Below are 12617 nucleotides of genomic sequence, written 5' to 3' on the forward strand. Positions count from 1 at the left end.
AGCACAATCCATAGCATTCTCAACAAAACAAGCAGGATATTCATCCTCTTCCCCCTAATCTATACCATCAACCCTCTCTTCAGGCAGTGTCCAATGCCTTTGGATACATTCACTATACGCCTTGGCATTTGAGTGAAGCTTAATATGAGTCCTAGGTGACTCAGGCACGTAACCCCAAGATAACATAATCTTAGTTACTAAAACAGGTAGGGGTGCAATGGTCAAGCCTACAGCCATAAGCTTTTCATGTAGAAAATCAATGAGGCAAAAACCATACCTCCTGTTTTGGAAAACCCAAAGGACGTGCAGGAATGACAAGCTGATGTCACTCAGCTTTGAAGTGTTACAGAGGTTCTTGCCTAGTGCGTCACAGCCAACAGGTTAATCCTAAGCTATTGTTGCCTGACACAGTGAGAACGACTGTTGTATCGACCATCGAGCAGCATCTCTAGCATCAGCTGATGCACTCTATCAAACTGGGATCTCTATAAGGTTAGGGTGACCTGTTTCACGGGTATCCTAATGATGGATGCTAGCAAATCATGTGTCACATCCATTTGAACTCCATCCAAATCCACAAACAGCTTCCCATAAGGAGTTATCCTCTTATTATTACGATAAAATCTCAAAACCAAATCCTCATGGTAGTACTCATCAGTAGAGTACCACATTCTATCCCACCCTCTAGCATGCATCTCTGTACTGTAAAATGGTTGGAATTGGTTTGCGTTGAATGCGAATTCTGGCATGATTTTTGCTGGTTGGGCCATTGGTAGGTTGAAAGTTGAAAACGGGTAGAGGTATAAGTAGGGGATGATGAGGGGAAGGTGTTGTAAAAAACTTGAAAAGGTCTATTTAGATGAAGGCGTGAGTCACGTTTGGATTTAGGTTTGGATAGGTGTGGGTCGCGCTCTACTCGATTTATGTCAAATCTATTTTGTTTGGTGAAGATGAAGAAATTAGGCTGGGGCTCGTGGTAAAATGGGATGGTCGGTGGGGTGTAAATATCATGTGTTTGGGTGGAAAATAAATTTTTGGCCCAAACCTAAATCTTTTATGAAATACCCATCATGTCTTACTGTGTCTTAAAAATTAAAACTAAGATACCCGATTTGTTAGCGGTCCGATTTTTGCGAATGAGCTATGAAAATGATGAACATGAAGAATGATATCTAATGATCAAGGAAAAACTAAAATCTAACCGTAGGTGACTCCTAAGGTGATGGAAGAATGCCTCAAAATGCGTAAATGACATAAATTATGAGGGCAAAGGAAAATCTAGAAGACTACATTGTGTCACACGAATTTATATGACTAAAAGGCAGCATAAACAAAGTGAAGAAATTGAGAGAACAAGGTTGGGTGATTATCCACCCACAAACAAAATTTTGGAATAGGATGAAAAAAATTTGTTGTGGTGAAAATGTGGATCGTTTAAAGTCAGATACCCTAAACTTATTAATCTATCTAATATTTATGGGTTTTATATTTTCTAATTTTTATGAAAATAATTTTTGAAAATAATAGAATCAAAGCAAGTAAAAATGTAAATCACTCCATAAAGAAACATTACTCAAAAGAAATGAGAAAAAAGTGCAAGATTGGAATACGTGAATTACATGAACGTGGACTAAGGATCATTCACTTACAACCACACACTCTGAAAGGAGGGTCCGGTTACCTTAATGGAGCACTCCCAAAATATGGAATATGGATAGGAAGCACACCAAACATAGAGGGTCAGTCCTCATAAACAGGGTCTTGTAAAATGGTTTCTTCTACAGCTGGCGACCTTAATTCGTGGAAATGTTTTAAATGTTGGCCATTAACTTTAAAGGTACTATTATCTTTAGGATTAACCAAGGTCATTGCCCCATGAGGGGTGACATTAGTAACCAGGAAAGGTCCTGACCAACGTGTTTTTAATTTACTAGGAAAAATATGCAAACGTGAGTTATATAGCAAATTTTTTTGGTCAAGGTCAAACTCTTTACGCAAAATATTTTTATCATAAATACATTTCATGTTAGTTTTATAATCCTTCGCGAGATCGTAAGAATTGCTACAAATTTCTTCAAGCTCATTTAATTGTAATTTGTGCTTGACACCAGCCAGCGTTAATGTTGAAATTTAAACTTTTAATAACCCACAGGGCACGGTATTCCAACTCAACAGGAAAGTGACAAGGTTTACCAAAAACTAAGCAGTAGGCTGACATGCCAATAGGTGTTTTAAAAGTCGTTCTATATGCCCATAAAACATCTGTTAGGTGTCTAGACTAGTCTTTCCTATCAGGATTAACTATCATTTCTAAGATCTTTTTTATTTCTCTATTAGACACCTCTACTTGACCACTAGTGTATGGGTTATACGGAGTCACCACCTTATGGGTAACTCTATATTTCTTGACTAAAGCTTTAACAACTCTGTTACAAAAATATTTTCCTCCATCACTAATGATGGCCTTAGGTACGCCGAAACGTGAGAAGATATACTCCTTCATAAACAATACTACAACTTTATGGTCATTACTATGACAAGCCATGGCTTCAATCCATTTAGAAACGTATTCTACAGCTACAATAATATGAATGAAACCATGCGAGACGGGAAACGGACCAATGAAATCAATACCCCAAACATTAAAAATCTCCTTTATGAGAATAGGATTTAAGGGTATCATATTATGTTGAGTAATATGCCAAAGTTGTTGATATCTAATACACGCTTTGTAGTGTGCATGGGCATCTTGAAACAAGGTCGTCCAATGAAAACAACAATAAAGAACTTGGCGGCAGTTTTCTTTCCATTAAAATGACCCTGCATGACTGTTCATGGCAGAAGGATAAGACTTCATTGTGCTCCTACTGGGAAATACAACGACGAATTATCTGATCTGCACAATACTTAAGTAGGGTTCATCCCAGTAGTAAAACTTAACTTTGGCCAAAAATCTCTTACATTCATTCCTGGACCATATATCATGAATGATCTTGGACATTAAAAAATTAACAATGTTTGTATACCAAGGTGCAGAAAAAATTGAATAAAAATCCTCATCCAGAAAAGAGTCAGATATCCATTTGGAATCACTGTCATCCACATTAGTTAACCTAGAGAAATGATCTGCAACTACATTTTCAGCTCCTTTTTTATCCTTAATTTCTAATGTAAATTCAGTTAGGAGAAGAATCGAATAGATCAATCTCTATTTAGCATCCTTCTTCGCAAGAAGGTACCTAAGCGTGGCATGGTCTGCATAGACGATAGTCATAGAGCCAACCAAGTAGGGACGAAACTTATCTAAGGCATAGACAACAGCTAGAAATTCCTTTTCAGTAGTAGTGTAATTATGTTGAGCATAATTTAAGGTTTTACTAGCATAAAAAATAACTGGGAATTTATTATCTAACTTCTGTCCTAACACAGCACCAACGACATAATCACTAGCATCACACATAAGTTCAAAAGGTTTAGACCAGTCTGGTGGTTGTATGATAGGTGTAGAGGTTAAAGCGGCTTTTAAAGTTTCAAAAGCCTGTTTGCAATCATAATTAAAATAAAAAATGGCATCTTTTAAAAGCAATTTTGTTAAAGGCTTAGCTATTTTTGAAAAATCTTTTATGAAATGTCTGTATAAATCTTATATAATTTAGCTTTATCTATTTCTATTCCATTCTTAGAAACAATATGACCTAAAACTATGCCTTTAGTGACCATAAAATGACATTTTTCCCAATTTAAGACTAAGTTCTTTTCCTGACATCGTTTCAAAACTTTAGAAAGATTTGAAAGACAATCTTCAAAGGAATGACCATGAGTGGAAAAATCATCCATAAATACTTCCATTAATTTCTCCACCATGTTGCTAAAAATATGTAGCATACAACGTTGGAAAGTATCAGGTGCATTACAAAGGCCAAAGGGCATTCATTTATATACATATGTAATGAAGGAACATGTGAATGTAGTCGTCTCTTGGTCGTCAGGGTCAATAATAATCTGGAAATAGCCAGAGTAGCCATCTAAAAAATAATAGTAAGCATGGCCGGCTAGACATATAAGCATTTGGTTGACAAAGGGTAAAGGAAAGTGATCATTACGTGTCATAGCATTAAGCTTCATATAATCAACACAAATCCGCCACATTATAGGAACTCGGGTGGAAACTAACGCTCCGTTAGCATTACGGAATGACTGTAACACCTGATTTCTTAGGGACTACATGAACTGGCCGGGCTCACCCATTCACTATCTGAGATGGGGTATATAATGCCATCATTGAGTAATCTCAAAACTTCCGCTCTAACTACCACTTTCATGGCAGGGTTCAAACGACGTTGTGGCTCATGGGAGGTTTTCGCATTATCCTCGAAATGTATGTGATGTTTTCATACACTATGGTCAATACCCTTAATATCGTCTAAAGACCAACCAATTGCAGAACAGTGTTCATGAATAACCCTAATCAAATTTGCCTCTTTAGTAGCAGATAACTGAGATGATATAATAATCGGATGAGTGCCATCTAAATTTTGATGAATATACTTTAACTCGATGGGAAGAGGTTTAAGCTCAGGGGTGGGAATGAGGGATTCAGGAAGCTTTTCCTCCTCTACAACGCAGATTTGTTCAGGAATGAGTTGTTCAAACTCAGGAGCTAGATTTATTGAGGGGTCATGGATAGGAATAGATTCTAAGAGGGCATGTACTTCTTGGATGTAAGAATCCTCAGTATTTCCAAAGGAAAGGAATTGGTGCATCTGATTTTCTAGAAAAGTTTTGTTAAAGTAATCTTGGGCAAAGCTCTCTATCATCCTAATTTCTCCATCTATTGTCGTGTCTGGTGTCTGTTGTATCATCTTAAAAACATTTACCTCAACAACAAGGTTTCCAAAGGAAATGAACATCGAACTATCACAATAATTAATGAAGGCATTGGTAGTTGCCAAGAAAGGGCACCCTAAGATGATAGGAACAGAGTCATGAGCAACTTCTGTGTCTAGAATGACAAAATCGGCTGGATAATAGAAGTCTTGAACTTTAACAAGAATATTTTCAATTGTGCCCTTAGGATACTTAATCGAACGATCGGCTAACTGTAAAGTCATTTTAATCGGTTTTAGATCATGTATACCTAGTTGTTTATAAAGGTAAAATGGGAGTAAGTTAACATTCGCTCCTAGATCTAGAAAAGCAGTTGTGGTGAAAGTATCACCTAGGGTGCATTGTTTAGTAGGATGACCAGGGTCCTTGTACTTAACGATTCCATTGTGCTCAGATAAAGAGGGAAACTGTTATGTTAAGAAGGCTTCTTTAGGTATGTTGGTTTTCCTCTTTGTGGTGTGATAACTTTAAAAACGATAGTTTTACCTAGACTTAACTAATTAAACTCAAGAATAAGTAAAACTAAATGAATTTTTACTCTAATGTATCAAAGTTCTACTCTCGTTATCAATGCAATATTTGGAGTAGAGAATTCGTTCCACTCCTAGCTCGTTTAGATGTAACGTTTCTTAGTTCATTAATTCTAACAAAATCGATGAGAGTAATAAAATGAAATTTAACTAAGATGGTGAATTAACTAATCAAGATGTTATAAATCAAATGACGGCAATGCAAAACTACGATGTGAATATGGGAAGGAATTAGAGGAATTTGATTCCACCTTGATTCGACTTAATAAACTAGCATAGAATAGTTGTAATCTGAATCATAATGTTTTCACATAACAATTGGGTCTTTCTAATCCCTAATTGTTTATAGTAATCTCTACCAACTAACAATTAGCATGTGAAGCAATTAAACCCATTCCCATGGTGAACTAATTACTTTCTAGAGTGGAATAGATCATCACAACTACATCTATACTAACATAATCAAGTTTTTATCAAGGCTTTCTCAACCCCTCTAATGGAGGTTTTAGCCTTGATTCATCAAACTATCATTTTGGAATAAGAACAAGACATTATTGAAAGAATACCAATTACTTTATTAATCTAATTGAAAGAGAGTCTAATGATTCAAAACTGAATTAAAACTAAATTAAAACTAATTTAGAACTAAGTTTATGAATAACTAACTATAAAATTAAGACTAAGTATTGAATTATTAAACAAAGTTACTTAAGAGTTAAGCCTTAGTCCTCTTTATATAGAAGAGGCTAGATCCACAATTTCATGCATGGGATTAGGAGCTATGTTTTGGGCCGGAAAATTGAGCCCAAAACCTCATTACTTCAATCCATAAAGAGGTTTTGAATTGGACATGACTTCAATAGACTTTTTGTCCAATTTTTCTCCTCTGATTAGGTCAAGACTTAGACCATTAGAAAGCTCGTTCCGAGCCGGTCGTTTTGACATATGGTAGGCCCAATTCAGAGGTCTGAGTTTAAGGATGCGACCTATGGAAGTTTTGTTGACTTTTGTGCGCTATTTCTGCCCGCGTTGACTTTGACTTTTTAGCTTTTATCGGGCTTTGAAAAGGTTTTTTCCCCTTGAATCTTGGCTTTTAATCATAGAACTTCTTAGCAATGAACCTTTTCTCCTTTATCTTGCAAAAGAGACGCATTTCTTTATATATTTGACTCCAATGCCTGAAATACACGAGAGCACGATAACAGCACTAACTCTTACTTATTAATCACATAATTGGTCTAAAAGTAATATTGTTAAAGAGTTAAAACTACAGTTTTGGGCTCTTATCAAACCACCCCCAAATAGCATTTTGCTTATCCTTAAGCAAATATGAGAAATTAGAATAAATGACCAAAAATGGAGTTCTAACTAATCTCGTTTCGCCAAGTGCAATTGCATTAACCATATGCAACAAGGCCTTAAACCACTGGAATTCCCTAGTGGATTAGTTATAGCCTCGTGAGACTTTTCCAGTGAAGGTACTCACAAACTTCATCTATACTACAACGACTAAGAAATAAAACTATTGTTTCCTTACTTATTCTCAGATATCTATCCATCTCACTAGCAATGAATACAGAATAGTCAAGTTGAAACCAAAGCTAATATATGCATAATAATTAATCATCTACGAATAAACATATATATATAATAAACTATGCTATGAAATGCAATAACAAGTCCGTTTCTGAAACCTTGGAATAGCGTCTATAAGTAGGTCCTCACATAAATGTCAAGACAAAAACACTCTGATTTTTCCGCTCAAGTTTCACTACTCCAGTGTGCAGTGGCACACTTTACCTTACAATCTCAATGACACACAAGAAAGTCGAAGTCGATCAAACACATCTGCCACATACTATCACACTAACCTATTCCTAATTGAGCTAGAGGTCTTTACTAGGTGTTGCAGGGATTAGGAGATGGTTTAAGAAAGAAGGAAATGGATATTCGAAAAGAACCAGTCTGAGATAATAGAGTCTTCGTATTATATAACTAGAGAAAACCTTGTTCTTACTTTGCTTCTACACTTTGTTTCCATCCTTAGCTAATTTTTTTTTTTCGTTTTCCTTTTGGCTTTTGACTCCTTTGATTCTGTTTTTGGAGTTCTAACTCTTTATTTATTTATTTTTTCATTTCTTTGGATGGAAACTTTCTTTTTTTATTTGAAGCAACTAACAAATTCTTGGTTTCACAGGTCTTTCTCTTTTATATTCTTCATTTCATCTCTATTCTCAAACTCATTCAAAGATGGGTAGGCTAAATATTTTTTATTTTTATTTTTTAATTTTATTTTGTAAAAGGGTAAAGGATTTGCAGTTTATGAAAGGCTAAAGAAAGGCTCAGAGGGGCGACTAGCGGAAAATAATTTCATATAAGTTTGAATTTCTAGCTATATCGATCCAAAGAGGGCCTAAATACTCACTTAGGATATGGCATAGTGATCAAGCAAGTGGACGTGTGATTTCTCTATTCGGAATTTACTTCTCCCTTGTGTCATTTCTCAAATATTTCACTCAAAGAAGGCTTTAGGCTATATTCTCACACTACACCATTTGGGTGATTTTGCAACATTTGAGTTTTTATATTAGTAACACTTATTCATCCGTTAGCAAATTATTCACATTTATAATCCGTTAGAAATACTATCAACCGTTGTTGATATACTTGAATTATTTTCTAACATTTCTTGAGATATTTAGTGACGTTTCCCTATATGTTAGAAATTGTGAAATGGAAAAAAGAAAAGAAAAATCAGGTTGGAAAAAAAAGGAAAACTTAAGCGGGAGTTCTTCACATCTCGCCGCTCATCAAAAAGTGGAAAAGAGAAAAAACATAAACCGTAAGGTTGTTCCTCACTCAGTGAGTCTTCCTCTCCTTCGTGCTCTTCTTCTTCCTTCCTCCTCCTACAAATTGTCTGGACTTTTGATTTTGGTTTTGGGTGGCTAGGGTTTTGATTTTCGTTTTGGTTTTGTATGGCTAGGATTTCGAGAGTCATTTTAGGCATAATTGTTCGATCTATTGAACAAAAGGTTCTCTTTAACATAGGTAAGTAACTATTGGTCGTTGTTGTGGTTTTCCTTATCTGCTGAACATGTTTAATTTTGGTCGTTAAATATTAATTTCTAAGTAACAAGTTTCTCTATTTCTGAAGATTCTAATTCAAATATCAGACAAGATGAGAGCTTTTCCATTTCTTTGTTCATCCAGGTACTAATTTCTTGCCTTTTTGAGTTTTTAATACTTTGGTTTCGAACCAATTTACTTAATTTTGATTATTCTTTGTCGATTTCATTATTTGGGGTTCGGCATTTTCAGTTTTTGAAGGTGCATGTTGCCATTAATTGATGTTGTTGCTTCTTAATATGCCCTTGATCTGCTCAAGGTAACAACTAATGTAGTGTTTTTAGTGTAACGGTTTTTGACATTAGGCTTTTAGCTCATGGGTTTGGTTGAATTACTTTAAATTATTATGTAAAAGATTGTATCTTTATAGCTTCATATATGGTCCTTTCATGTTTAGTTTCTAGTGGAAATGGTAATTTTGGTTCTTTTTATGGTTGGCAGTCATATGGTTATTAACTTTATTATATAGTTCATATAAGTTACATTAAATTTACACAACATGCATTTGAAATGCAATCTTTGTCGATCAATGTATGATATGTGTCCATATATATTACTTTCGATAAGTGTCTTTGCTTGTTTAATATATTTTGCTGAAAATAATTCTGTTGTCATGTTTTATGGATCTGGAATTATTTTTAATGGTTCGTTAGAGCAGTGGAGTTCTATTTCCTTTGTTTCAATGGTTCTTTGGGTCAGATTTCGTAATGTATAGTCTGTTTTTCAGTAATAGAAATTCCAGCAAATACATCTGTGGCAAAGGCAGTAAAATTTTTATCTGAAGCCAACATCATGTCTGCTCCTGTTAAGAATCCAAATGCGGGAAATACTGCGGATTGGAGGGTAAGATATATAGGCATGATAGATTACTCAGCTATCATTCTCTGGGCTCTGGCAAATGCAGAATTAGCTGCAGTTGCTTTGTCTGCGGGATCTGCAGCAGTAGCTGAACCAGGTGCAGGTGCGGTCGGTGCTCTTGGAGCACTAGCAGTGGGTGCTATTGGTCCCATTACAGTTGCCGGATTGACTGCTACTATTGTCGGTGCAGCAGTGGCTAGGGGTATATTTGTAGAAAAAAGAACTGGAAAAGATGGCCCAACTGCCGCCAATAGTTTAGGAATGGATTTTTATAATGTTATCCTTCAAGAAGAACCTTTAAAGTCCACCACGGTAAGCTTACTCGAGTCTTACGTAGAGATCTTGCTACTTTATAAAATTACGCACCTGCATAGATTATTATGAATACCTAGGACCTAGATTCAAAATTGTTTTTGAAAATGAAACCTGTAATGTTAGTTTTAGGGATGCTCTGTAAATCCTTTGAAAAGAAAAAGAAAGAAAAGAAAGCATTCTTTTGTACGTTTAGCCTTTCCTCGCTATATATTCCTTTAGCATTTTGGTGTACCATTGTTTTTATGTGTTGCAGTGTTGTTTAGTTGCATTTTATATTCCATATTGCGATTTGTATGGCCTCTTCCTATATTTTTGTAATGAATATGTCTTTGTATTTTAGGTCAAGCAAATCATAAAGTCCTTCAGATGGGCTCCTTTTCTTCCTGTTGCAACTGATAGCTCCATGTTGAGTGTCTTGTTGTTGCTATCAAAGTACAGATTGAGGAGTGTGCCCATTACCGAGACAGGAAATCCTTTCGTTAAGAATTTTATTACCTAGTCAGCAGTGGTGCAAGGTCTCCAACAATGCAAAGGAAGGGACTGTTTGATTACATTGCAGGTCACCCAATATTTGATTTTGGGCTTCCTTTTACGTCGTATGAGTAGGTGAGTTACTACTATATAGGTTTAGCATTGAAATTTCGAGCATGGCTGCCTGTTGGAGTATTTATTATCTCCTGGAAAACAGTGGTAGATGGCTAGAAGGACATTCTGATGGAATAATAAAGTTCACCTTTCTGTTGAAGTCAATAAGTGACACTTCTTTTCTTTTTTCTTTGTTGTTAATTAGGGGTATCTAAAGAAGCTATCCAGTACATGGGAAATTCCTCCTAAGAGCAGTTAGGAAAATTATGCATTTGTAGTGTGTTTCATGGCCTTTTGATTTTGCGTGTTACGTAAAATTTTGTAGAAAATTGCAAGTCCGGCTTTCTGTGTTCTGCTGCCTTGTGATTGGAATATGTAGTTATATGTTATCACTATAAGGTGGTTGGAATAGATGTAAACATTATCCCCGTGTCTGAACCATTTGTATGTCCTCAAGATTTATGTTAGTGTGAATGCTAACCATAAACCATCCAATTATATGGGATGACAACAAAGACGCAAACAGTTTAATGTTATTCATTAATATCCGTTAGTCTTGGAACAAGTTTTATGGGGCTTGCTAGAGGATCTGGTTGCCTTTGTAGGACACCTTATAATTGGTGAACTTGCTAATCTACATACAAGTTCCGCATCATTGATCTTATGAGGTCACATGAAGTGGTTCTTGCTTTTAGACTTGCCGCATGATCCGCATTAATTCAGTTCGGGTATCTACTTCAGCTCATTATCACCTTCATAATGGTACCTTGGTTAGTTCAAACTTCACTTCGCATCTTTAATTAGAAACTTGCTTTAGAATAGGTATGTTTGTATGCGTGAAGCTTATCTGCATCGGATAATTTAGTTAATTATCGATGGATACTATAACACCCTTGCTTCCCCGAAATTTTGCATGACTAATGCAAAACCAACGGCATTTCTGATTTATCACGATTTTACAAGCATGAGACGCGTCTTCTTGGCCCGGCGACCGCGATTGTTGTGGTTCTATATTCCAGTTCTGCTAGAAGCAATAAAGATTGTTTGAATAAAATGATCAATGTTTCATAGCAAAAGAAACTTAACTGAGAAACAGTGTGATACCAAGGACACCGTACCGGACACCCGATCATCTGGCGTCATTATTTGTTACGACTAGGAGATCGTACTTGCAGGTGATAGATCTGAGATCTTGACCATTTAGATAAAACCACACCAGATCTTACCTATCATACGCCTATCATCTTGCGAAGGTGGTAACAAGATTCAAAGCACCTTAGTTGCTCACATGTATATTCTATGATGTTTTGAAATCTTTAGCACTACTTAGCTTTAAAAGAAATGCTAAAACATCTTCCCATTTTTGCCATGTACCCCTTTTTCCACACTATTTTTCAATTCAAGACGATTTTTTTCCCACTTCTATATCAAGTGTTGTTGCACTAGTGATGATCTTTTGCTTGTGTTTACTTCCTTTGTCTTGTTTTGGTAGTAGAATGGGTATCTTGAGGCAGAAGTTAGAAGCTCAGAAACACTTGAAATGCTTAAACAAACCTGCTATCAAAACCATCCATGTACTTTCTCTACTTCTACTCTTTCTCTTCTTTACTTTTCATAGTTTATTTTAACTCCTTTGGAATTATTTCCTGATATTTTTAGCATTTTTCAGTAAAATGGGAGCTGTTTTTGTATTTCTTAGACCAAGGGGTTGTTTCTGTTTTTTCAGTTTTAATTATTTTCTCATTTTGTGTTAATTTTCAGAGTTTATTTCCATAATTTTTGGGGTAATTTGTTTACCTTTTTTATGCTTGAATAATTGGTTATTTTTAATGATGGGGATAATGCTAATGAGTGTTATATTTGTTATCCCCTTTTGTTGTAGAGTCCAGATGGAGATACAATAGACTGTGTTCACCAAGCCCATCAACCAGCCTTTGATCACCCATTTCTCAAAAACCACACTATACAAGTTAGTCTCTTCTCAGCTACTTATACTCATCTGATTTTAGATGATTTTATTGGATTTATTTTTATTTTGGGGTTTGTTTTCAGTTAAGACCAAGTTATCATCGAATAAAGTGACTTCAAACACTAGAGAAAATGAAAGTCCATAACTTAGTTATGGCACTTAAATGGAAGATGTCCGGAAGAACTGTACCAATCGAAAAGAACAAAGAAAGATGATGTTTTAAGAGCAAGGTCGATGAAAAAGATTTGGAAGGAAGAAACATAGAAGCATTCCTAAACCAAGGTCACCTAAACCTGAACCTGAATGAAAGTGGTCATCGGGTAAAAGCAAAACCACACATACACATG

At 35.6% G+C, this 12617-nt stretch overlaps 1 protein-coding gene and 1 long non-coding RNA gene across 2 annotated transcripts; both read left to right on the plus strand.

Annotated features, from left to right (window-relative positions):
* Nucleotides 1-9272: 9272 nt before the first annotated feature.
* LOC147488246 (SNF1-related protein kinase regulatory subunit gamma-1-like) lies at nucleotides 9273-10327 on the plus strand. Its single transcript, XM_086572147.1, has 2 exons — nucleotides 9273-9713; nucleotides 10057-10327. The coding sequence occupies exons 1-2, from the start codon at nucleotides 9336-9338 to the stop codon at nucleotides 10213-10215; spliced, it is 537 nt and encodes a 178-aa protein (XP_086428273.1). The 5' UTR covers nucleotides 9273-9335; the 3' UTR covers nucleotides 10216-10327.
* Nucleotides 10328-10946: 619 nt separating this feature from the next.
* Nucleotides 10947-12590, plus strand: LOC147488247 (uncharacterized). Its single transcript, XR_015201838.1, has 4 exons — nucleotides 10947-11071; nucleotides 11797-11875; nucleotides 12184-12270; nucleotides 12354-12590. It is a non-coding gene; the product is annotated as an uncharacterized LOC147488247 (long non-coding RNA).
* The last annotated feature ends 27 nt before the right edge of the window (nucleotides 12591-12617 follow it).

The sequence above is a fragment of the Coptis chinensis genome, chromosome 7, assembly GCF_015680905.1.
Source record: "Coptis chinensis isolate HL-2020 chromosome 7, ASM1568090v1, whole genome shotgun sequence".
Classification (NCBI taxonomy): domain Eukaryota; kingdom Viridiplantae; phylum Streptophyta; class Magnoliopsida; order Ranunculales; family Ranunculaceae; genus Coptis; species Coptis chinensis.

Excerpts from the sequence above, each read along its gene's own strand:
- LOC147488246 (XM_086572147.1), top strand. The coding sequence starts at position 9,336 with ATGTCTGCTCCTGTTAAGAATCCAAATGCGGGAAATACTGCGGATTGG. Across the intron at positions 9,714-10,056 it reads AACCTTTAAAGTCCACCACG|GTCAAGCAAATCATAAAGTC; the intron begins GTAAGCTTACTC and ends TTTGTATTTTAG.